Raw genomic sequence first — 27,718 nt, 5'->3', positions numbered from 1 at the left:
TAACACCGATCAAACTTCAATAGAGGACCACACCCACAGGTGTTGAAAATGCACTGTGATGGTGTTGAAAAGTGTTCACCTGACACTTCGTGGTGTTAATTTGACACTGTACCTGGTGTTATTTTGACACTGTACTGGTGTCAATTCAAAAATGACACCACATGGTGTTGATTTGATATTTGTTGGTGTTAATATCAATGGTTTAACACCCGTCCAGCTTCAATAAGAGACCACACCAGCTGGTGTTACTTTGGTGTAAATTTATTTTCAAATTTTTTCAAAAATCTAGTATTTTGATATAAAATTCATGATCGTCTTGTTTGAATTAAAAATCAACAAGAAGTACAGTTACTAAGAAACTCTTCAAAAAACAGTTTAAAATTTGGAAATGACACCCGGAGGTGTTAATTTAACACCATAAATGAGCACCGAAAATTTAACACCAGCTCGGTGTTCACTATTTAACACCGGACTTTTTGCAGTGTGTAATTAGCGTGTAGGGTACTGCAACTTGGACTTATATGTTGTGTCCAACTGTCATCTATCGGAAGCAACTTAGATTTACGCATACGTATCAAAGGAACATGATTATGTTTGCTACAGCGAATCGCTAATCTCAGTCACACAGCGCACTTTACAAACAAAACAGACACTAGCAGCTGCATTGCACTCAAACGCGCGTGCTATTTTCCAGAATGCTTACATGAAAAACAAACGCTTTGATATTTTCACCTTTATCTACCCCTCGTCGACTTTTGCCCGCTACAGATATGTATTTTACGCTTTCGACAAGAAGAACTCTACTGAAGGGTTTGCATGTTCTAATAAGTCTATGGCAACAATAGACGAATTCTAGTCTTCCGCTCAGTATACAAAAGTGATCACAGTGATGCTTGGGAACAGCAAAGGAGAAAATAGCATGGGCATTGGCATGTGACAGAAATGAAATTGGAACGCTGAATCAGGAATTACATGTCAATAGGTAACAGAGTGGGTATCTACGAACTCACGAGCTTATAAATCCCCCCATTTGTCACCGCAAACATCGACCTGCTCGTGGCTCGGACTGAAAATGATGGGAGCAAATCCCAGATCGAGATGGCACTGTAGATACACAGGCGAATGCACTTTCGCAGCATTCGTCAATAAAGAAAGGTGGCTATCAGAGCTGGGGAGTATTTCGCCCAGCATCTACCACAAAATGAAAACGCAATCGTGACATATCACGTTATCATATTTACGCTCTAGATATCATTCTGCTCTTTTCTCCTATTTTCACAGTGAAACAGTACCGATTAAAGAAACCAGTTTAACCTTAAAGTTTACTCGGAAATGTACTCTGCAGTGAGGGAAGAATTGTAATGCAGTGAATGTTCATATTTAGCGAGGTCACATTTCTATCTTTCATGAGAATCTGTGTGACCGTACATTTTCTTTTACACTGGTATGGCTTGTTTCTGGCTAATCAGCGATACTGCAAGAGCCGGCAACTTATACGCATGCGCAGAACCAAACTACTCTGTTAACATTGGAACGTAACGGCTGGACCTGGCGGACGCACTACTTGACTCGCGCAAGCTCTGAAGCGCGACTCCAATACTCATCTTGCATCGGAAGTCTCCTCGCTCGACACAACAATTCTTGAACTATTCTCGCCCATGAATGTTATATGAAGCATCCACTTGATTCTATGGTTTGGACAATTACATTTTGATCATAAAGTACCTAAAAACAACGGACGAAGGGAACGAGGCATCCTCGTAAAGATCACCTCTGGATTTTGTTCGGTCTGAGCGGTCTAGGCGGCCACTCCGCGGAGGATTGCGAGGAAAAATTTCTGGACTGGAAAAAAAGTGTTCTATTTGATTTTGTGAGATCTAGAGGTAAACAGAGAGACAGAAGGATGCCTTTGGTGACGAGACTATCTGGGGAGGGGGGCATTCTCGCTGATTCAAATCGTATCGAAACGGTAGACGAGGATGAGGAGTTGGAGATCCCACGATCACCAGCTAGCACGGAAGGCAGTGGCGTCGACGGAGGGGACAGGGGTGAGGATCGAAACGGCGGCAATGGCATGGCGATCGGTGGTGGTGGTGGTGGTGGTGGACACCAGAGCAAGGCTATGCGCCTGCTACAAGAGCGACGTCGGCTCGTAGATCGAACGGCGAGCGAAGGCCAGCTCCGAATCGTCCCTGTGCTGGGCCTAAGAGAACGGAGCAAATCAACGGATGACGACAGACCCGACTTCTTCGAACTTCGAGCAAAAGGCAAGTTATGCATCACACACTTCGTCACCATCAATGTTATCCGTGACATAACGATATGTTGCATCAAATATTAAAAGCCGTATATTGAGAAAGGCGAACGACATACATGTATTACATGATTTTCGAATTTGAAATTGGGACACAGCACAACACGCATTTCTCTAAGATAAAACTTAATGCGTTTTACTCCAGGGCCGCGTAGGAACCAAAGGTGCAATTGTACTTCAAATTTGCCGTCTTAAATACATTTTGGACATTTTGTACAGTGTATCTTATTCTGTTTTTATGCTCAAAGAAACGGCTATTGGATTGAAGGGAAATTCAAGGAAGAATAGAAGCTTGCATCTTAAATACAGTAAATTGAAAAAAAAAAACGAGATATGTCTTTTGAACATCTTCTTTCGCATAATTTCTCAGATGATTATTTGGAAATTTGGTAATACGAGTTATATGTTGTTGATGAAATCAATTTACACATCGATTTTCCTTCTTTGAATCATGAACATTGTAATCTGCTTCCTGATATTCTATGTGATATTACTGAAAAGAATCTTGATTTATTTATGAAATTGTGTTGGAAGAAAAATAAATCAAACAAACAAACAAACATCTCAAATCAACGATCACATAAATTGAAACGTGGTAACTATATCAACACATTGTTTTGTGTTTATGAGTGTTTGAAATCAGTTTTGGATTTGCAGTTGAATAATTGTTGAATGCAACATTATTTCTGATTCTTTATGACACGGATCATTGAACTAATTTAATCATGAAGGAAATCATGATCATGACGGAAAATCAATAACAGTTCAGTTTAACTGAGATATAACGAGGGATCTGTTTCGGGAGGACATCAAAACTCGTGGTACATACATTCCTTCAGTCGTTGATGATAACTTTGCGGTCTCGAGCACTTATTCTTTTTTTAACAAAAAGAACACCACGGCAGGTGTGGCCTGAAGTGGCATTTTGGTTAAAATGGAACATGGAAGCTATTTAGTGAGATTTGTTCATACGATCATTTCTCCACTGTAGAATAAAAAAATGTTTGAATCACAGGGCATTTGACATCGTTTTATTCATTTTTTACCTCAATTCATTAGCATCTCTCTCTATCTATCTTTTTTATGCATCTAGAAATATAAAAAATACATGTTTATTCTACAAAGTGCAGATTGTATTTTTGCATAGATCACTTTCAATGTATATAGGAAAATATATATATAGATAAAAATCCTTTGTGTGGTTCAAAACTGTGGCAAAATTCATTTTCAAGGCAGATCTGTCTGAATCGCCTGCAGAATTAAAGAAAATAGATGCCAAGGGCGTAATCGTTGGGTATAAAGACTGCTCACGCTGACCTCATATACAAGAACAAACATAGATGATATTAATTTTTTTTTAAGTGTTACATCTGCTTTGTAAACACCTCTTTTTTTCCGCTCAAATTTTTACTTCCAAAATGGCCACCGACATCAAAATAATAAATGTTTTTAGTATGCAAATGGAAATTCTTCTCAGCTTTTGCAATTTCTTTCTGTGTTCTGCTGAACACAACCTTGTGATAGTTTTAATATAATATTAAGTGTATATTTAAGTAGGCCCTATATGTAAATCATGTCCTATTTCAGAAACTAATTATTACACAATTGTGGTTTGCATTTTAGTATAGAATTCTTGTTCTTTTATTCTTTAATCATATTATATGCATACCCCACTTCCCTTACTTAATTAAATTAAATTAAATCACCTGGTCTGAACTTCTTCCGTTCTCCGTTTCTCTTTCACAAACACCGATTATCCTGGGCTCACAGCCAAACAAGCTTGCTTTCATGTAGGTCCCATCATACTTCTCTTTGTACAACTCCATTTCGATTTTGGACCAGTTATCATTATAGTTACTGTTATTGTCATGTATGCATTTTTTGGGCAATTGTTGACAAGGTAAAAGAACTTGTGTTGTTATTTTTTGATGCAATATTGATATACAAGAAGTATGAAATGAATTGAAATTGAAATTGAAATTATAAACTGATCTTTTCCTCCCGAAATCATCTCTTCTCCATTGCTTTCAGTGTTCTTTTTCGAACCTCAGTCAGCTATGACTGTTACATGTAAGCCCCCCCCCCCATTTAAAAAGTATAACAATTGAAATAAAGTAGCATGCTTTATATGTGTGATCACTTAAGAAAAATGGGACCCTGTTTACTTCAAGTAGGCCGTACATAGGTCAATGCTTTGGAGAATGAAAGAGGAAGGAGAGAAAAAAAAGGCAGCAAATATACACACACACAAACACACACACACACACACACACACGCACACACACACACACACACAAACACACATACACACATACACACATACATGCATGTTTTTGCGCGTTTTATCGACGTGAAACAGTCCCACTTGTTTATGGTAGCAGTTTATTTTGATGTAGATTATTATTGAACAATTTGCCTATAAAATGGTATAATTTAGATACACTTCTTGTATTGATTCTTTTCACTGAATATCATGAACGCGACTGAACCCGAGCGAGCGGAGCGAGCGAGGGGGTAGGGGAGGGTGTGGGAGGGGGGTGTCCCCCCTCCCACGGTAAGAACTTTTTGCATTTTGATGTTGTAAATGGTGCAATTTGATGCATATTTTTGCGCGTTTTATCGACGTGAAACAGTCCCACTTGTTTATGGTAGCAGTTTATTTTGATGTAGATTATTATTGAACAATTGCCTATAAGATGGTATGATTTAGATACACTTCTTGTATTAATTCTTTTCACTGAATATCATGAACGCGACTGAACCCGAGCGAGCGGAGCGAGCGAGGGGGTAGGGGAGGGTGTGGGAGGGGGTGTCCCCCTCCCACAGTAAGAACTTTTTGCATTTTGATGTTGCAAATGGTGCAATTTGATGCATGTTTTTGCTCGTTTTATCGACGTGAAACAGTCCCACTTGTTTAAGGTAGCAGTATATTTTAGTGTAGATTATTATTGAACAATTTGCCTATAAAATGGTATAATTTATAGATACACTTCTTGTATTAATTCTTTTCACTAAATGTCATGAACGCGACTGAACCCGAGCGAGCGGAGCGAGCGAGGGGGAGGGGAGGGTGTGGGAGGGGGGTGTCCCCCCTCCCACGGCGATAACTTTTTGTATTTTGATGTTGCAAATGGTGCAATTTGGTGCACGTTTTTGCGTGTTTTACCGAGTTGAAACAGTCCCACTTGTTTAAGGTTGCAGTATATTTTAGTGTAGATTATTATTGAACCATTTGCCTATAAAATGGTATGATTTAGATACACTAGTCTTCTTGTATTAATTCTTACACTGAATATCATGAACGCTGTCTGTTCAGCAATCAAACAGAAAAAGCATGCACACGAGGGTTTAGATAGGGGCATATCCCCTCCCACACGAAGGTGATTTTGCGTTTTCAGACCTGAAATTCAGCGATCTGGTGCAAATTTTTGGTGCAATACTTTTTCATCGAAGTGTTAAAATCACGGAATTTAGCTCTTATTCCGAATGTGCACCATCTGTGCGTATGTATAAAGTCTAGTGAGGTATATAGAGCTTAGGGGAAGGGGGATAACCCTTCCCGCTCGCGGAGCTTTTGCGTTTTTAGAATTGAAATAAAGCGATCTGGGTATAGCCACAGTCTACTTCTTTGCATGGCCGGGGGGGGGGGGGTGGCGAGCAGGGAGAAGGCGTGGGCGAGTGTTATCTCCACCCTTCCCTTCCGATGGAGCTTTTATCTTTTTAAGGTTGAAATTGAGATATCTCGTATACGCATATTTGATGGAATCAACATTTGAGAAATCACACAAAAAAACAATGATTTTTTTTTTTGGGGGGGGGGGGGCTTACATACGCACACACACTCACACACAAATCAAACAACCAACCCCTCTCCCAAAACACGGAACCAAATTAACTTGACCGACAAGTGATTTCAGCGGGGAACCAGTCGTATGAAATTTGCGTCAATGAGTTGTGAAGTGGGTCCCAGGCTGACCGTAAAAGAGGTTCGCTTGCGACAGAATAGATTGCATCTCTTCGATGAAAAAAAAAATCCAAGTAGCCCTGTATCAAATGTTAAACTTATGTAAAAGACAACGTGGCAATGAATTGCGACACCTCGGGTAAACACACTTAAACAAAAGGTATGATATAAGTGTGTAGAGTTTATATACATAATCATATACAAGTGCAAAATGTAGGATTGACAGAATTTTACTGTTGATAACAGCTGGGGAAATTCCACGCATTTTAACCCTTTCTGTGCCAGAGACTTTGGACAGTGTGTACAACGTTCTGGGATTTTGTGCACCAATCGGCACTCAAAGCACATAAAAAATGGTCTATGCATTTACTCTTCTGTGAGGTTGTAAACTGCTTTTGTATATTGACACTAACAGTGCCAAGGAGCAAACTCGAACGCCCAAATATAGGAATATGTAAGCTACGCAGTCGAATTTCTGTACACTCTCACTGATGAAAGCTCAAACACTAAAGGCGGCGCCGCAGTGAACGCAAACTCGGTGTTTCTCGTTTCTCAAGAATCTCAACATGACTACTTCCTCTTGTGTTTTCTCTCTCTCTCCCCCTCGCCTTTTGGCTCCAGATGTAATGAAAAACTATTGGCTACGTCAAACGTTCATGAGTTGGTGGGCCCTTAGAAGCACACCGTTTGCGGCAGGTAGGCATTCAAGGCCTCGTCAAAATATACTTTTGTTTCCAATTCATCTCTATGTGGAGACATTTCTAGCTGTTCAAAGAGCTAAAAGGACGACAAACAGCAAACAAAAGTAACAAATTCATCAACGCGACTCTGAAACGAACTTCAGAGGGGTGTGCCCATACGCCTGACGTAAGACATGGTGCGCAGACTCTCGACGTAATTTATAGCATTGTCTCGTGTGGCGCCTCTGTGTATTGTTCTTTCATCTACAAAAGACTGATGGTAATATCAGGCCATGTATAGGGAAAACAACGGTATATTTTGACAGAGCGCTTAGTATCGTGGACCGAGGTGTCGCAATCTGTTGCCCCGTGTCACTTCGTGATTCCCTGCATGTATCCGCTCGAATGTGCCCCCTTGATGTTCATCATCTGTCGTACCCTTCCTTACGAGATGAAACACAACACACCCCGCCATTACTATTTCAGTGTGAAATGTGCTAGTGTATGATTACACTGCGGAACCGCTTTTACCATGTAAACCCTGTTTCCACTTGAATCAGTGAACACAATGTTTGGTTGTACCTGTGACCGCATTGTATTGAAGGTTGTAATTCACTTTGGAAAAATCATTTACTTTAGGTGACACCCCCTCGAAATTTACGCCCCAACCATTAATGAAATAAAAAACTTGCCAAAATTTGTATCTTCAGGAACCTCCCCATTCGTTAATGAAAACGTAAAGTGTTCTTCAACGGGAGACACTCTTTTTCAAGTGCAAGTTTACTTTTTAAAAATCTAATTCGAAAGTTAAAGATGCAGACAAGGCAGAGCAGTGAAAGAGTAAACCAAACCAGACACTTAAAAAAAGTGTGATACATTTCTACAAAGACATGATAACGATAAATCACCAATGCAACCAAAACAAAGCGGTAGCCTCATGCCCTACCGTCACTAGTCACCCATTTCAAATTTTAATTTGTTGCTTCTCATACATTATATCTCAAAATAAAGAAAAAAAATCTAACATTGATATAAACATACTATATTACATGTATAAATGTACTTGTAGAGCTGTAAGCTAAAATAAGAGAGAGAGAGTAAGAGATACAAAGTATAGAGAGTGGAAATATCATTCGACACAAAGTGAACAATCATACTGTCGCCTGGGTGGGAAGAAAGTGAGATGACGCTATACAAAACAAATAAAATGGTTATAACGCCACAGTTTTAACGATTTGTTCAACAAAGTTCATAGAGGTGACAATGTTATGAAGCACATATCAGTATTAATCGCGTATACGAGCTTCGCAAAAGAAGAATCTATCAAAACATCTGTCATCGGAACCCATGTGCTCTTTTACTGGAAAAGATATAGAGGGCCAGCCACTTCGAATTTGTTTCATGATTGAATCATTTTAAGTCAATTAATTCAGTTTCCGTTTGGTTACATCTTAATGCAGTTATTACAATTTTTCCCCTTTAGTTTTATTCCCATGAATGTTTGATGTATATACTTGTTATACCAGAAGTTTGATTGTCCTCTTTTAATGCTCTAAACTGGAATCAAGTTGAGTGATTAAACCAGCGCTTAAAATCTCTATTTCGTCACTTCTTCACACACACTTTGAGTGAGGCTATACCATATATTGGCTTGAATCACACTTCGGCGAAGTCCTGCCCGCCATTAGTGATTCACCTGTACAAGTTGTTTTCGCACCTATTGTATATTCACTGGACAACAACATTTTAATATACATGATGACACTTTACGCAGTCTCTTCGTGGATTGTCTATCAGATATTATTCTTATAGCGACCTTCGATAGTTGAATATACGTATCTTGCGTTTGCTCGATTGTTGCACAACTATGATGCTCAAACGCGTGGTTCCTAAAAGCACATTCATTGCATTGGGCCATATTAATCGATTCTAAACTTCTAGTATTTTTCAAAATGCCTCTCCAGGTCTGAAAAGTAATCTTAAACCAAATATTCCGTTCCACTTATGTATGATTTTCAAATATAAGTGTAAAATGGTTTTGCTACAAGGACCCAAGGTACTGCATACTGTTACAAGCCCATGTTTTATTGTACAACTTTCTGAATCATTTTTTTTCTCAGCCACTGTCTTTATTCAGTGATACCTGTCACTCATTTTATCAATAATATTTAACTCTAGCAATATCTTCTACATTTCATCTGATTATTTAGTCGTAGATGTTCTTTATTTTGTATAAACGAAGGAGAAAGGAGTAGGTGGGATTTGGGCGTCGATAACCCATGAACCGAGCTATAGGAATGTAAGATTTGATATTCCTTAATTCTTATCTTTTATCAGTGGTGTGCTCTATTGTTTACTAAGTGTGGTCTACATGTGTTTTTCATTATTTTTACATCCACGTATAAATTCAACTTGTTCCTGGCTAAATCAATTTTCATCTGTGTATAAGACCGAATAACAATTTTGAGAAATGTGTAATTCTGCATTTACTAGAGATGGCAAGTGTGCACGTCTGTTGTTGAGGAAGGCCACATGTTTGCAATTCTTATTTGATAGGAAGGCAAAAGATTTTCATTCGTATTTGAAACTACGCGTAAACGTCTAAAAGTCTGTGTTCACATACCTTTCCAAATGAAGATTTGTTTCATGCGTTTTCCTACTGAGCTTCACATTCCCCTTTGTATTCACAGTACTCCATACTTTCTTGAATGTGTTTATTTATTTATTTATTTATTTATTTATTTATTTATTTATTATTATTATTGATTATCATTATTATTATTAGTACTATTATATTTATTTATCTATTTATTATTATCATTTATCTATTTATTTATCTGATTATTTATTTATTCATTTATCTATTAATAATATTATGTTTTGCATGTGATGCCATTGCAACTTCTACAGTCTGCAATAACTGCTCAGGATCTTTTTACCGGGGGATTTGTATGTCTGAAAGAGGAACCAATTATACCGCTTTCTAATTTCTTGTATTTAGGCATGAAAATGAGAGGCCTTTTTCTCTAGTCATAGCTGTATAATGTCCTCTAAATTGTCAACCAAAACAGGTATTTAATTCTTGGAAAAAAATGGATGACGTAATTCGAATATTTACTATGACTCATTCTGTCCTGTATGTCCAACCTCATAAAGCTACTAAGAGTAATAGTTTTTTTTTAATCCCAATTGATGAGGATGACGACAACCCTGACTCAAATTCATATTTGACTTCTAAAACCAATGAACTAAAACTAGTTCTTGTTTTTGATCTTACATGATGTCCAAGATCACACTTCTTCTACAAGTTACTGTTTGAAAAAGATATTATTTCATTATCTCACTGTCATCAAAATCATGTTTAGTCTCTTACTTTAACATGAGAAGTTAAGATGAAAATTGAGATCAGCATATAATAGGCCTATTCATAAATGAAGTAAGATTCACACATGGTGTTATTGACCTCAGCCACGTCAGTGAAACATGGCTGCAGGGCCCCATTTCATTAAAAAAAAATGATATGACAGCAACTCTTGCTGGATTGGTAACGACAAAATCTCAGCTTCCTGATTACTGTTGCTATGGGAAGTTGCAATTCCAGCAAGAGTTGCAATCCTAAAACATCTTTTATGAAATGAGGCCCCCATGATATGTTACCTTCCTCTTTTATTTCCATTGATTACTAATAACATATATCTATAAGAAAAGAGCTGTGGGGTTAGTCTTTCTATCACAACGAATCTAAACCATCTATAATCAGACGAATTTAGAATTATGACGGACACTTCTAATTTTTTTTTTTGTTCGAGATAAAAGCACCACAAAGAAGGGAAATATGATTGTCGGGGAAATTGACAGAACACGAAATTCTAATTTGGCCGAGTTTGTCGAGCTACTTCATGGTACTTTATCAAAAAGTATCCCGAGAACTTAATATGTTTTATTTTGGGCGAGTTTAATTCAAATCTTCTGAATTATGAAAACCGTATCTATCAAAAGGGTCTCAACGAAATGTTCTCAAAGTCTTTTGTTCTTCTGATTTACTTGAATTGATGATGCATTTGTTAACAATTTATATCTGATATCACACCTGGTGGTGTAGTTTTTGATATTATTGACCATTTTCCTATGTACGGACTCCAAATATTCAAATTGCGACGAATAACGTATCGCATAATTTCAGTTTTGTGTCATGTAAGAGTTTAACCTTAATAAACTGAGGTTAAGGTTGAAATCTGCTGATTGGTTGATTGTCAAAAAAGACGCATACTAACCTTTGAACCTTTATAGATATTTTACAAATCAATTCGATATCGCCATGCCTCTTTGAAAACCGTCTAAATTTTTGAATCGTTTAAGCGCAAGTTGAAACTCTTTTTGTTAAATTCGTACTAAGTAAGACATTTACTATTCATTACCTAGCTGGTCTCTACAACCTAAGGGTTCATCGTCAATCATTGAATTCATTATGGTGTAATCTTTACATCATCCTATTTGTACAAACCTTGCTCAGCTGTTTGAGCTCCGAAGCACCTCAGTTCCCTCTTCCGATCCCGATGTTCAGCGTGTAGACTTTTACTCTTCCTTTCCTTTTCATTTCCTTTCTTTTCCTTTCAATCTTTCTTTCCTTTCTTTCCATTATTCTGTTGTGCTTTATTCCTGTCAATGATATACCCTTCTGTCAAGTCATGTTATGTCTTTGTGTTTCTCCTGTCTTGTTCTGTCCTGTCTTGTTCCGTCCTGTCTTTGTAAACAAATATGTTCACAAGAATCCTTTGAGTGGTTCACAATTTACAAGCATGCTTTTCAGTGGACCTCTCAATTTTTTTTTCTTCTCCAAACATAACTTTGCACGGTATGCATGTATAATCTTTTATTTGTTGACCATTATCTATCATGTGACGTTGAAATCATGCCTACTTTGTATCTCCGGATTTATTTTGTGTTATGTTTTGCTGAGAAAAGAATGAATGAAATAAATGTTATGAAATGAAATGAAAATTACAAAAAATAGTGTTCCGGCAACAATGGCAGAATGGGTTGCAAAATTACTCCTTAAGTGTATTAGTGAGAAAACAGACTCTTTCATAAATACTGAAAAGAACATACCGCTACAAGTAATCTCCGATATATTTGGCATCGTAAAATCTATGTTCAGCTCAACGACAGTGTAACAATACATTGTAAGTTTTATGTTAAGGGTACGTGGAAGGTGATTAAACAAGCGGTGAAATGTATATAATTTCGATAACAACGCTCCTAATCATATACTCGAGGATCGCCTTCAAAGACCGTGATTCTGGAGGCGATTATGACTGCAATAGCTTGTTTTTGCAGATTGTATGCTATTCTGAATTGTGAACCGGCTGAAAAATTAAAGTAGCAGACTTCAAAGCTGCCAATTGTATTTGTAGGCCTATTTTTATTTGGATTTATTTGTATTTGAAGCGTGTATTTGTTTTATGTTATAATGCATTACATTGACATTGTTTGTAGTTGTGTTACATTGATATAGCTGATTCTAGGTGCACACATTGGTCGGGGTCGAAGGCCTCGAGCTGGGTCTAGGGCAATTACCCCCTGGGCAATTACCCCGGACCCTTCTCCTGGCCCTAATCCTAATCCTGAACCTAATCCCAACCCTAACCCAAATTCCTAACCCTAAACCTAACCCTAACCCTAATCCTAACTCTAACCTTACCACTAACCAGTATTTAGCCGGGGGGGGGGGGGGGGGTAATTGACCGGATAAGCTTCGGTGAATGAAGCCCCATTTGAACAGAACCTTTCAAACCAAACACGGCGACGACATCCGGGCAATAATTCATTTATATCTTTTTATACGCTACCTGTTAAAACGATACCCGCAAATTTTTGCTCTGACGTTGTCGCAGTAACTTTTGCCAAATTCTATCCCAGTCAGCTGGGGTAATTACCCCGACATTACTCAAGCACTACTTTGTTCCCCGGACGTTGTCTCGACGTTATCGGGGTTAAAATAGGACTGAGGTTTGCCTTTTCCTCCCCTGGCAACCAGTGGCATGCACCTGAATCACTACTTTCTTTATATCACGTAATATGACTAGAATATCTCCTTGTATTTTACATTAAAGATACTGAAAGATACTGAAAACATCAGATTTATTTAGTTACAACGTCGGCATATTTATGTATAAATTTTCTGCCAAGGAGTTACCGGATGTTTTCACTTGCATGTTCAGGAAAAACTATTTGATTCATAATTATCCTACCCGCCAAAGTGACGCATTTCACCTTCCACGTACTCGAACAATTTTCGCTAAAAAAAACGATAATATATACGGGCCCTAGATATTGGAATGACCTCTCCCCCGAAATAACAAGCTGCTCGTCTTTATATTCCTTTAAACGCAAATTAAAAGAGTTTTTATTGAGTGCATATCTTGCAGAAACTGAATAATTGTAATGTCTTATGTAATATTGTGGTATGTTATTGTCCGATCAAACATTCTTGTCAACACGCTGCAGATTCCATTTTGGGTCTTGCTGTCAGGCTCTCCGAATTCATCTTTATCAATTCCACATTCTACTTCGCTTCCCTCTTTTCCTCTTTCCCTCTTTCTCTCTCTAACTTTCTATGCAGAGCTTGACGGCGGGCACCAAATGGCTTGATAGCTGTACATGTTACTTCTTGTGTCTTACTGATCATATCCTGGCGATAGCTTTAATGCAACAACAGTTTATAGTGTATACCAAAGTAGGCTTTATGATTACTCAAATCATGTTGTACTCCTGAAACCAATGATAGCTTGGTCACAGTAACAGTTCACATTTTAGTATTTTTTTTTCTTATTTGCACCCTTACATCATCTGGTCTTATCTACTATCCGTTCTCCGTTTCTTTTTCACAAACACTGATTACTCGGGGCTTACAGCCAAACAAGCTTGCTTTCATGTAGGTCCCGTCATACTTTTCTTTGATCAACCCCATCTCGATTTCAAATTTGACCAGTCATTACATATAATTACTGTGTTATCACCATGTATATTGTTGTGTTTTGCACATTGTTTACAAGGTGAAAGAACTTGTTTGATTTCTGTTATAATGTCCACAAATGAGAAGTACGGAAATAAAATGAATTGAATTGAAATGAATTAATATGCCAAATGAATTAACTAATGTAGATAAATGATAATAACAAAATAATAATTAATGAAAAATAAGGATAATAAGGTATAGTTTCATAGGGGGGAACATACGTATATAAACGATTTTTAGACCTCATCAAAGATCCTTTGATTTGTTTGCTTTGCAGATGATACAATTTTCTTCTCATCATAATCCCATTTCGCTTTAGAATATCATGAACGAAAACTTATTTTTTGCTCAATCTTGGACCCTTTCAAAACAAGTTATTTCTAACCATTGGAAAAACTAACTTTGCATGCTTTATATCAATACATGACATGTGCTTCTTATTTCTGTCAAGATAAATGCTATCGATCTGCTGCATGTCAATAGTACTAAATTTTTAGGCCCTTATAATTGTATATATTGATTTCTTTTGGAAATACTACGTCACCTATAACATCAGTAAAATCTTCCTAAAAACACAGATGTTCTTGATAGACTGAAAAACTATTTTCCTATAGTAAGATTCTTTATTGTATATGTTCCGCTTTGACTTCTCCTTATCTCAATTATGCGATTCTTACTTGTGGAAATGCTATTAAATTTCTAATTGATTCATTTTTTTTTGTGTGTGCAAAAAGTGCAATCTGAATTGCAAATCATAATGGATATCAATCTCACACGAATGGTTTTTTGGTGAGTAGCAAAATTTTGAAAATTATTGACTTATTTTACTTTAACTTTGACATTTTGATGTTTCAATTTTCAATTGGCCAACTACGAGACGTTTTCTCACAAATGTTTGCAAGAAATAACACAATTCATAATCATTCAACTCGCCGATGTGATAAGCATCACCTTCCACTTTTCTTAAACAATCTTTGCGGACCCCCCCCCCAAAAAAAAAAAAAAAAAAAAAAACAACAACAAAAAAACACCAAACCCCAAACAGCTATGTAAACTGGGCCCAAGTATCGGAATGAACTTCGAAATGAACTTAAATGTTGCATCACATTATCCATTGTTATCATCTTTGAAACGAACAGCGGTTACGACATACACAATGTATAGCATACATACTTCATGTACTTTTTTTAACCTTGCATTCCGGCGGGGTCCCTGACCAGGACCAAGTGTATAGGCCTATACCTGTCGCGCTCTATGCAGGCCATTTATCTTACTCGACGATCGTGGCAGCTGGTCGGTCACCATGGTCACGCGGCCTGGTTCAGGGGCCCCAGCTGGATTGATGACACGACATTTGCTCCTGCGACAATCGCTCCGGTCTTGTATTCTCCAAGGACTTAGGGTTATGGTTAGGGTTGTGATGGATTTTAGGTTTAGTTTGATGTGAGGATTAGGATTAGGCTGATCGTTATGTTTGTGGGTAGGTTTTATGTTTGGCTTAGCGTGCAGATGTTTCATGGGAGCAATTGTCGCAGTAGCAAATGTCACGGAACCGCTGGATTACGGCTCCTGAGTGTCTGAGTCTTAATTATGTCGTAACATTTTTTTTTTTTTACATGTTCTTGCCTAAATTATTCTGTCTAAAGAATTGTTCGTGCTTCATAATAGGGATTACACTACATCTGATTTTATCTTGGAACTGACGACTTAACAAGCTCGCTTATAAAAAGCCCCATCATATTTTAATACTCTGCAAGAATGTAATCTAATATTACTATAAACAGACCTAGGTAAAGTTTACTTCTATATCAAGACAATTGTACATTCAGGTAAATGTTTCACTTGATTTGTACTTTATATCTTCTATTTGTATACTTTCATTATGTGTGACATTTTCTTGAAAATATGAAAATTAACTGAAAGAAATCTATCAAAGTGATGTCGAACACAAACTATTCCATTCGTTATGTTTTGCTGTGAGAGTGTCAAAACGCGTCTAGTGAGATAGGCTAAATGCTTTCTGGTTTTAAAGGGTTTCGCAATGAAAGCAAAATCAGTTATACCTGCTGTGTGTTTATCCTATGTAAACATACAAAATTGTTGCCATATGCGTTACTCCCGAACGACTTTTTTTTTTCAACACTAAGTGTTGTCTTAACATGGTACTGAATTGATTGTGTGCAAATTTTAAATCAAGTAATCACAATCATCACTGGTGACTTCTTACAAATTGATGTGACTGACATTTTTGTTCCGGATTTCATGACATGCTGAAAACGAAAGTTTGTGAAGACTTCAGTGCGGGTAAATTGAAGGACTCACATTATCACCTGATCTAATTTGCATATTTGACTGCTACCAACATCACTGCTCTGTCAAAAGCACGTTTCCGGCCACTGGTTGGTGGCGGCCCATCACCCCTCGAACACCCCCATCGAGTAGCCCGCCTCCTCCCTACCTCACAAGGGCCTCAATTCAATCAGGAGGTGCGAATCACCGCACATGTTACCAGTTTTGGCGCCCGTTTAAATAACAGTAGTTTATGTGGCGTGCCTTGACATGCTTAATGCTTAATGTGTGTGTGTGTGTGTGTGTGTGTGTGTGTTTGCGACTTATCCTTGCCTTCGAAAGAAGTGCGAAAAAAAAATTGACACCCTCCCTTAGATGCAAAGACGTAAGGATGTCCGTGTACCTGTAAAGCTTGGTAACCTTTGTAATTTTTTCGCCCCCCCCCAAAAAAAAAAAAAAAAAAAATCCAAAACATACCTCCCCCCTGCTGGTTCTTTACCTTATTCGCTAATGCGGTCCAGTAGAATAAAATGTATGCGTCTTCTTGAAATAAGTGTGATCAATTTGACGCCACCAGTACATTTGTGCCCATGCAGTCTTTAATATTCAGCTTCATCTGTCAGTGTGTTGCATATGAACTGATCTTGCTCGACGGTCGCAATAAAGTTTGTATTTTTGACATAAGAGCAGTTTTGATAATGATAATTATGATAAGACTGCTGATTAGATTTCATTCTTCACAATGGCAATGATGACGATAATAAGGACCAATGCAATGGTGGTGTAAATGGCAACAGCATTTTATGCATGCATTTACTTTCATTCCTGCTCCCGCAACGACAAAACCCTAATCGAACATTGCATGATTGTGAATAGTTGGAATACTGTTGCAACTTTTGTCAAACGAATTGTCCTTTTTTATGTTGCATTTTTAATGAAAAGTTCGCCCTATTTGCTCTAATGTTTTTTATGATACCAACTTTTCACCCCTTGCTTTATCTGTGTATTCTGTGTATCTTGCGTGTTCTTCTGTTCTTTTCCTGAACCATGTTGATTTATCTGATTTTTCGCAAAGATCTACCGAGTGGATGATAACTGAGCACGACTTTTTTTTTTGAATTATGATTTAGGAAACAGTTTATTAGTATTGGGACTTTTTTATAGAAATGTTGAGAGTGACAGCATTTTTTCAGATCTGTTATCTTTATAGTATGATTTTTAATTTGTCATTCATTGAGCTGTAGCCTTTGTGCAGCAAAGGTAGCAAAGTTGAACAATCCTTTAAGGATCCAACCCGAGGTTAAGCAGTGTCTTCGGGGATAGTCGTAATGTTACGGCTAGAGGTTGAAATACACTGTATAAACAATAGTTTACTTTACTATTACGCAACAAAGCTCTGGTATAGTTTCGTACTCAGAGAGAAAAGTGACATTGTGTAACACACACACACACACACAATGTGCACAACGCAAGAACGAGCCATTTTCCCCCAAAACAGCCCATTATGCTTTCATTCTAAAAAAATAATAATTATATTCTTGACGCACGTTGTCTCCACCATGATTCTATCATTACAGTTTGTCATAATGTTGTTGATATCTCTCTTGTCCCATAACCCGAAGAAAGAAAAATGTCTGAATTGCATAATTAGCCATTCCGATAATAATCGTCCTCTAAAATGCAATTGCATTATGAAATTACATTCCGAAGCTGTATCCGCTTCGACTGCGTTTTAAAGTTCACTTTTTGGTGATGAAGTGTTTCTCCGTCTCAGCCGTAATGATCGTGAATGAGTCTCAGAGCAGGAGTATAAGAGGTATAATCTCCGCTTGAGTGAAAGTTAATGAGATTTTTGATCCACGAATTTCTGGCGTTAAGGGTTACGTATTTTGTAATATTGAGTGACGAATTGATGGACGCGATGAAACGCGCCGTCTCATATCCATGTTTACGTGTGCAATATTCCCTTTATGCGTATTTTCAGCATGCCGTCCTGATTTGTATTTGCATGCTTCAGTCATATTTCGTGTTCGCCAACAACTACGGAAAGGCATATAGGCCTATATGGAGATGAAATTTGTCAAAAAGAGTCCAATATCAATGCCAATGAAATTCAAATTAATAAGTGCACATCGGGTGTTATACGTCATAGTACAGTCTGCTATGTCGAAATATTGGGTCCCGTGAGATTTTCGTGCCAAAATTGATTTTTTAAGCTAACTTGGTCAATTTGGGGGTGCTGAATCCAAAAAACTTTGGTTCCATTTTTTCCGACCACGTCTTCAGCCGCCATTTTGAATTTCAAAATGGCCGCCATAGCAAACTGTAATTTGACCCAATTCTCATAATGTGAGCATCATAGAAGGTTCAAATTTGATGCAAAAAGCATGTTCATGATGTCAGACATTCTGATGCACCATTTTCTGATACCGTAGATAGTTTTGATACAGTTTTTTGGCAGCCATCTTGTATAAATTCAAAATGGCCTCCATTGCTAAATATATTTTACTCATATCTAAGGTTGTAAGCATTATGGAAATTATAAATTTGGGGCAAAAAGCATGCCTGTGATGTCAGACAAGCTATACATTTTGTTTTAAATGATGGATCATTTTCATTGGCGGCCATCTTGAAATTCAAAATGGCCACAATAACAAGTGTAATTGGGCCTGTACCTCATATCGTATACATTGTGTAAGGTTCTAATTAGGGGCAAAGAGCATGCGTATGCTATCAGACATTCTGAAACATCTTTTTCTGAAACGATGGTTCATTTTGATATTGAAGGTGGCCATCTTGAAATTCAAAATGGCCGCCAAACCAGAACGTATATTTTGACCCATATCTTATGTTGTAAGCAATAAAGAAAGTTCACATTTCGGGCATAAACCGGGTTCATGATGTTGACCATTCAGATGCACTTTTCCCTCCCTTAAATTACAGATCACTATCGAGGCGGCCATCTTAACATTCAAAATGGCTGCTTTTCAGCTAATATCTCTGGTTACAAGCAACTTTTAGACATATGAATGTTTATGGTGGCGTACAGTATACATTCTTTTAAAAAACACACATAGGGCCTATATTCTGTAATAATTGGTTATTCTTATTGGCCGCCACTCTTGAAATTCAAGATGGATTTCGACCATATTTGGTGCTGTATGATCTTTAACTGCAAACCCAAGCATGCTGGAACACTAAACGTGTAAGTCAATCACTTCAGTGAATAACATTGCGTAGGCGGGACTGCTTCCTGTCCTGTAGGTACACTGCCATGTTGAAATGCAAAATGGCTGCCATGGGAAACATTCCTTTAAAAGCATTGCGTTTGGGTAAAAATTGTGAATGGGAAATCATGTGATTCTGACGTCAAAACAAATAAATTTTAAAAGAACCTCTTAATAACTGTGTCTGAGTGACTAAATGCCCTATTTACACGATTTCGTTGTAGAGTTTACAACATTAGCCCTACATTCTAAAAATTCATGGGATATTCATTTTAATAAATAATGTCTTTTAGGCTCATTCCCTGCATGTGTTTTTGAAGTCACCGCACTTTAAAGGGGATGGCTAGTAACCTATCGGTGGGAATCAGTGGGAATGCTGGAGGATGATTGTTCCAATCCTTGTGGGATGCATTTAAGAGTACATTATATATCCATTGTTGTGTGAAAATTATTTGCTTCAGAATGGTCTCATATTCAAGTAATGTACAGTTTAATGTTTCCAGGTTAGCGTGCCTGGTCAGTAACGGGGCATTAATCTGCACATTACTTGAATATGAGACCGTTCTAAAGCAAATAATTTTCACATAACAGCAGTAGATATATAATGTACTCTTAAATGAATCCCACAAGGATTGGAACAATCATCCCTTTAATAGCATTCCCACTGATTCCCACTAGCCATCCCCTTTAAGGCTGTACACAAGGGAGAATTGGTTCTATAAAATTCTTCCAGAAACAGTGACTTTTGCATTTCTTGCTATGAGCATGATAATGAATTCTGTGGCCACCGTTGGTGTAGGAAGCTCAAAGCATTTAATTGAACATTTTATGCATACCCTCTGGAAATAACTACGATGTAAATATCATATTTCCCTGTAGTAGATGCACAAATTAGGTTGTGAGAGTTTGCGAGCTTTGCTCTCTGGATTTGTTGTATTAAGACTCTGCGAGAGTAAAGCGGGAGATTGTAATGGTTGAAGTCATCCACGCCAAACTTCTGGAAGGCACATTCTGCATGATTCCAGGTTTAGATACTTCTTGGTCCATCTGCTCTTTGAGACATCCTCAAATTTTCAACTTCAGCCAGCACCAGTAAAAGGCATGAAAAAGCAGACCTTTGGTTTTTTTTTCGCAACGAACTGCAGAACATAATCTCTCAATAATGTCAATTGTACTTTTATCATTTTAACAATTTTCCAGTGATGGAGCAGACATCATGCAATGCAGTAAGTAAAGCAAACTTACAAGATCCATCAGGAGAATTGAAATGTCAGTGTATACGTAATAATCATCAATATCTCTGATTTTCCCTTTGCTCTTGAAGTAGCATCTAATACATACAATGGAATGAGACTATCTGTTTCCTCGTTGTGAGTGACGGGTGATAGCTCCCATGGCATCTTTCATGAACCCTTTGTTTCTTTTCTTTCCGTGATGTGGTCTCTGTGTCAGATGGAAATGACTGCTTAGTATTTCAACTTTCAGGCTGAGTATATGGCTCAGTTTTGTGGGTTTCTAAGGCATGGGTATGGAAAATGAACCTTTGTTAGTGTCAATGAGGAGAAGGCCATGAAATCATGTGATGAAGAGTGATTGTGGAATTACTTAGAACTTATACCTTCCGATAATTGTATCGTTCAGCACTGACTGGATAATGAAAGGTCTATCAGACTGTAGAGCCAGTAGAAATGTTATGAGAAGTCGGTGATCCTCTTAAGCTTAATGACTTTGGATCCAATCTTACATGGTGTATTTTAATTGCACGAGTTGAATGTGTGCCATTTTTCATACTATCCCAGAGATTAATATATTTAATTCTCCTAGATACAAATTCTTCGTACAGAATATGAAAACTTCCCTTTTCATCTCTTTCGAGAAAAATCCCCCTTGAATGTTTCCGATAGCTGATTGCCAAACACCACATTCATCAGCTTCAAGGCAGTGACAAGTTTTTAGATTAATACCCTCATGTATACTTGTGATGGTCTTCTAAATTGTGGAGGAATTCTGATGCATGTAAAGCGCCACACAACCGAGCTATTATTGCTCCTTTGTTGTTTTAGAATCATTGGCTGTACAGCTGTAAGCATTTTGGAAGTCTTAATAATTGAAGATGACCCACTCAAAGGCAATCAGGAAAAAGCCTACTCATTTTTTATTCATTCTGCATTATTCCAGAAATATATCTAGTGTCTAGCAAATCTTGTTTCAGTTTGTGGCCAACAAACAAGCTTGTGAATGGGATGCCTGTTATATTAGGGTGACCATGGCATTTCTTGCCATTGGCCATTGCGAGACTTTTCCTTGTTTGTCTTCATTCTCTCGAGGCAGCATCAAGTTTAGGAAGATCACCTTCAGTTGTATCAATGCTTACTTTTGTTCAAATATTTTATTGATTGGACTTAAATATAATCATTAACGAGGTTCCACGATGCAAAGTAATGTGTTTCCTGAGAGGCAAAAACAAACCGCTTTAGTGGTCAGTTCGCAAACCGCATATACCCGCCTGGCTTTATGGGATGTAACGCTTACACGCTTGCCCACATGTATGGGACAGTGGTATGCCCCCTCCCCCCCCCCCATACGCAGTTTTTGCCCTTCAGCATGGCTTGATGACGTCATTGGAACCTCGTCCTTGCATTTTGAATTTACGGCGACCATTTTGAATTGAGAGATGGCTGTCATTCTGCTTGACCTGGAAATGAATTCGGTCTATCTAGAACAATTTTGGCAAATTAATCTAAGGCGCTTACAACAGTACCCGGTATAATATGTTTTCGATGGCAGCCATCTTGAATTTCAACATGGTGGCCTGTCTAATGATCCACGATTAGGAAACAGCTGTACTGGTATGTTGGACACCACAAGCATGTGCATTCTTGAAAATTTGATGCTTCCACAATAATTGCAACCTGAGATATGGGTAAAAACGTTATGGCGGCCATTTTGAATTTCAAGATGGCAACCTACAAACTGTACAAAACAATCCACAATATCAGAAAAAGATATATCAGAGTGTCTGATATCACAACGATGCATTTTGCACCAAATTTGAAGCTTCTACAATGCTCACTTTATGAAATATGGGTCAATTTACAGTTTGCTATGGCGGCCATTTTGAAATTCAAGATGGCAGCCTACAAATTGGATCAAAACAATCCACAATATCAGAAAAAGATATATCAGAGTGTCTGACATCACACTCATGCATTTTGCACCAAATTTGAAGCTTCTACAATGCTCAATTTTATGAAATATGGGTCAAAATACAGTTTGCTATGGCGGCCATTTTGAAATTCAAAATGGCGGCTGAAGACGAGGTTGGAAAAAATGGAACCAAAGTTTTTTGGATTCAGCACCCCCAAATTGACGAAGTTAGCGAATAAAATCAATTTTGGCACGAAAATCTCACGGGATTACATAGTAGCCTCTACTATCAGTATGTTTTCACGTTACCATTACGGTTGTTTATATTGTAAGAACACTATCTTCCACATTTTTGACAATGTACACTCCTATTTAAAGCAATCCTAGTGAACCTTCAAGCAGATACGATGAGCCACCAATTTCAAATAATTATATACATTGTAGAATTTCTCATTTTTACTAGAAACGTATAGATTAGAACGATATACAACAGCCTTTGAGAATATCATCTATTTTGATATCAAAATATTTCAACATATTTGTATATGTTTCCAAGTGATTTCAATAAGTCTCATTTTCTATTGATATGTTCCCTACTATATAGCAGACTACATAAGAACTGTGATGAGAGAGAATGAAAGCCCAAATATGTATACAAGAGCAATATATTAGTAGAAGACATTAGCGAAGTTTGGGGAAAATCGGACGATCCGCTCAAAAGTTACGAAAGCTAAACGCATTTGGTGCAGTCCTCGTTGGATGAGAGGACTACAACACTTTGGGACGTCAGGTTAGATACACTATATGGACAGCGATATAAAGACAATTAAAACAAAAATTAGACATATTTTTACCTTTCAAGCATAATGAAAGAGCATGTGACTTAATTCTTTCAAAAAGCAGGGGAATATTTCCCATAATTATGTCAGTGACAAGCCGAAGGAATGTGTTTCTTATCTTTTAAAAAATGAAATTTTGTGAAATTATGTTTATGTCTTTGTACATAAGTGCGTCACTTACTATTAGCAGGTTTTTCATTCAGCAATTATAGCTGCACGGAAATTTTAAAAGTTTATAACTTTTGAAACGATTATCCGATCTTCCTCAAACCTCGCTGATGTGTTCAGCTAATATTGCTGCATGCATTTACTTAGTTCGCATGGGTGCTTTTGGCAAATTTTTCGCATTTTAGTCGTTACCCAACTTTAATTGTGTTATCATACTTTCATTTTACACCGAGTTTTTTTCTTATGCATGTGTCTATTTTAGAGCATATTCAAAAGTTTCTTAAGGCGTATTGTAACTATATTATACCTTTACAAATCTTAATAGGCATTGGGTGAGACCAGCCAGGTGTTCACACGCAAGGGTAAGGGCTTAGAGGGTTAAGATTCCAGGCAACTACTATCAGACTAGAGTGCTACACTCGCTCACACACATGCATTCTTTCTATTGACGATCACGAAATTGCAGAAGTTGCCGATTTGAAGAGAAATATCCGCCGGGAAGAAGAATCCCCCAAACCTGAATACACATGTCAGTATGAATGTTAAACAACTTGATTTTAGCCTGGTAGGGAACACATTTTGTATTGACCAACGAAAGACAAGAATTGGGACATGTCAAGGGAAATAGGGGTCGAAGGTAGAAAAAAAAATATAGGAGGCAAAGATTCAAATATATACAGAGGCAAATTGACAGATGTAGAGAGAAAGAGGAAAAGAGGGATATAGCGAGAGAGCGAGAGAGAGAGTTTGTGTGTGCATGGGGGAGGGGGAGGTATTTTTAGGGATGGAAATAAGGGAAGAAGATAAATAGCAGTCTGATTGATACAACCACAGCCAAGAATTGGACAAAAGGGAATATATAAAGAACTTGTTTATATATTCAAACAAATCTTGAGGCCAGCTAGGATAATGAAAACATATTTTAGAAATTAAAATTCTAAAACTAACTAAAACTAAAACTAAAGGATTCACATTCGGTCAAGTGAAAAAAGGGACAAAATGAATTAAGGAGTTTGTGGAAGACTAAAAACTGAAACCGGGGAAAAAACAACAACAAATAATCATGTACATACCGAGTGCCTACTCAATGTGCATACTGATAGGCAAACAGAAAATATGAATAGACAGGGAGTCAGAGAGAGAGAAAAGAAGAAGAAGAAGAAGAAGAAGAAGAAGAAGAAGAAGAAGAAGAAGAAGAAAAGTAAGCAGCAGATGATTTACCGCCTAGAATGTAGCAGGAAAGAAAAGCCGTAGTTAATGGTTTGAATATACGGCGAGACGCGTAGCAGTGGCACTCGTAAACAGAGTGGATCGATCAACCCGCGGCTGGAATTACCGATCTTCGAATATTCAGCTTGCCAGCTTGTTCTGGGATTCGTTTGGATAAGGCAACCAGGTGGCGATCGATACCGTCCGTCGAGATCTGAATTTAAGTCCGCCAAATTCCAGAGGAAAGCAAAGGAAACATCTCTCCTCTCCCTCCCCCCCCCCCCCCCCACCACCACAAATAAAATCTTAATGCAACAAAACGGAAAGCTCTGCTTCGTGGCTCTGATTGGAGGAGAGGGATACCGGTTGATGGATCGTACTGGAGGATGCAAAGTGACGAGTTTTGGTAGCCGAGCCGTGCTCGTGCGTTGGCGGGGAGAAGTTTAGACCTGACCGCTTACATTAAGACGCGGATGTGTCACATGTAACCCCCGAGATAATCTGATTATGTGTAGACACGCAACCAAAACTACGAGAATTGAACAGTAATAAATTCAGGATTCTGGGACATCCATCCCAATGAACAAAATAGCGAGGTAAGAGACATAAGAATATGTCGTCATGCTCTTCAGCCCCTCAGCACCCCCTCCGAGAGAGAGGTTATCGTCAGGTTTGTTGGCGTAGATGATAATTGGAGGAAGGATATTTTGGGGGAGATTTGAGTAATCATAACAAGGCATTAGGCAACATTCGAATGTGGGGCACGTTTAGTGTAACTGCCTTTATATACGTGTCTTCTACAGACAAGCGTAGGAAAAAAATGCTAGGGGAACTTTGACGATTTCACGTTAAAATACTGTACATGGCTTCGGATACGCGCGTTTGTAAGACATTCGTTTTAAGCACTCAGGTATAAAATATATATCTATACTGATTTATCCTCCAAAGTATCTACAACACAGCAACTTCAGTAGAGCATGAAGCCGGCAAATTCCAGCGCAAACCTTTTCTCTATGTTGGTAACTGTTCTTGTCGCACCATACGCATATTATTTATCTACTGTGTTCAGCACATTTCTTTAGTATTCAATTTCCTGTAATGGATTTCTGATCTTCATGAATACGCTACCACTTCAATTTTATCAATGTTACCAAATTAAAGGCATAATTTACCATTTGCAGATGAAACATAATTCCAGCATTAGTGCTTTAAAATGAAATAGTTCTAATATGTGAGTCAGGGATAGAAACTACCACTGTAAAAAAAAATTGAATCCGAATAATCGATATTAAGAATTGTTGGATACAAACAAAAAATGTGAACGATAGCTAAAATTTTCAGACTAAATCGTCTACAGTTATGGTTTATTGAGAAAAATACTGATATCTCCATATACTTTAGGCTTTATTGCATAAATGTTATATGGTAGAATGTTTTGTGATACAACAGACCTACACATATGCATCAAATGTGATATCTTGAACATTTTTTAAATCACTGCTTCCAAAGATAAACAGGACCTTTAAGACACTTCTTGTGCTTGAAATTAATGAGGTGTGAAACGAAGAATGGGAAATACTGATGTGTTTTCTATGTAACATGAGTATAATAGGACAAACTCGATCAGCATACACCTTTCTTAACAAAATTTGTTATGAATATCAACATAAGAAAAGATATAAGGACAAAAAGAGAAAGATGATACAAAAATAAAGTAATAATGTGTTGTACGTAGTATTTTTGTTCTATCTTATCAATTCCAAGATATATTTCTCTGCCGCTTTCATTTCCTTTTGAATTATTCACATCGAGATGGCGGTGAGGAAGGGACGGCTGAAACTACTAAAAAGATAGCTTCATTGAAAAAAAAAGCCAATGAAATTACCAAACTCTCGTTAGGGGCGCCACGAAATTAGGAGGCGTCGTGGCCGTGGTTTCAAAGATTGATCGCTTGCGGGGCTAAGCAGCCCCCATATCCGGCTAAATCAAATCATAGCCAAACGTATTAGCCCGGTCAATGATGACGTCATCACTGTTAGTCCAGCCGGATTGCCATACAACTATGGAATATATAATAACCTGTCTATATCCGGGCAAATATGTGTGTGTGTGTGTGTGTGTATGTGTGTGTGTGTGTGTGTGTGTGTGTGTGTGTGTGTGTGTGTGTGTGTGTGTCTGTGTGTGTCTGTGTGTGCGCGCGCGCGTGTGTGTGTAGGTATGTGAATGTTTGTGTGTTATGTAAACGTACGTGTCTGTACACAGAGGTGTGTTTTGTATGTGTAACAAAAAAGCTAGTGGTGGATCGGTCTCAAACTCAATTCTAGAGTGTTTTTTTTTTTTAATATGAAATCGTCACCAGCTTTAGATTAGAAAAAAACTGTCGCCAAAATTATTTTGGAGACGGTAAGTTTTGCATAATGGAATGAATTAATCTTTTTACAGAAGCGTGCATGCAACATGATAGCGCGTGTGGAAACCTTAGTGCTCAGAGATTACAATCAAATCACAACATTTTCGAATGCGTAAATCATGAAAGTGAAAAGAAAAATATATGGAGAGAGGAGATAAGATGAAAAAGAAGAATTAAAAGAATTAGGAGGTTCCACAGCTACAAAGTTAATGCGGATTGGCAGATTATATAGATAAAGTGCTGCTTGAAAATAAACGGCTGTGAGATGATGTATTGTTTGTTACATTGTAGTTCTGAAATAGAGCTTAACTCACGACAGACTGATTAAACTTCATCGTGCAACAAAATTAAGCAGGCAAAGATATGAGAAGTGATGTTTAGAAGACTTTCGTGCCGATCCAGTCACAAAACACAACACAGTGGCGTCAAACTGCGGGTAGCTTTCCCCCTTAC

The 27,718-nt window shown here is 37.8% G+C and overlaps 1 protein-coding gene across 2 annotated transcripts in view; it reads left to right on the top strand.

Annotated features, from left to right (window-relative positions):
• The first annotated feature begins 1,642 nt into the window (after positions 1–1,642).
• The window catches only part of LOC139720918 (glutamate decarboxylase 1-like), a 60,775-nt gene continuing 34,699 nt past the window's right edge, over positions 1,643–27,718 (top strand). The window contains exon 1 of one of the 2 annotated variants that reach the window (XM_071632248.1): positions 1,643–2,267. In XM_071632248.1, the coding sequence (XP_071488349.1) occupies positions 1,904–2,267 (364 nt within the window). In that variant the 5' untranslated portion in view covers positions 1,643–1,903. Of the gene's footprint in view, positions 2,268–6,921; positions 6,975–27,718 lie in introns of those variants that run through there. The other variant, XM_071632249.1, reaches the window with a different exon arrangement.

Source organism: Diadema antillarum, unplaced genomic scaffold (genome assembly GCF_040938485.1).
Source record: "Diadema antillarum isolate AM-2024a unplaced genomic scaffold, OU_Dant_1.0 scf00000134, whole genome shotgun sequence".
NCBI classification, from domain to species: domain Eukaryota; kingdom Metazoa; phylum Echinodermata; class Echinoidea; order Diadematoida; family Diadematidae; genus Diadema; species Diadema antillarum.
The sequence above is the reverse complement of the archived record's forward strand: the minus strand, read 5'-3'. Positions and strand labels throughout refer to the sequence as shown.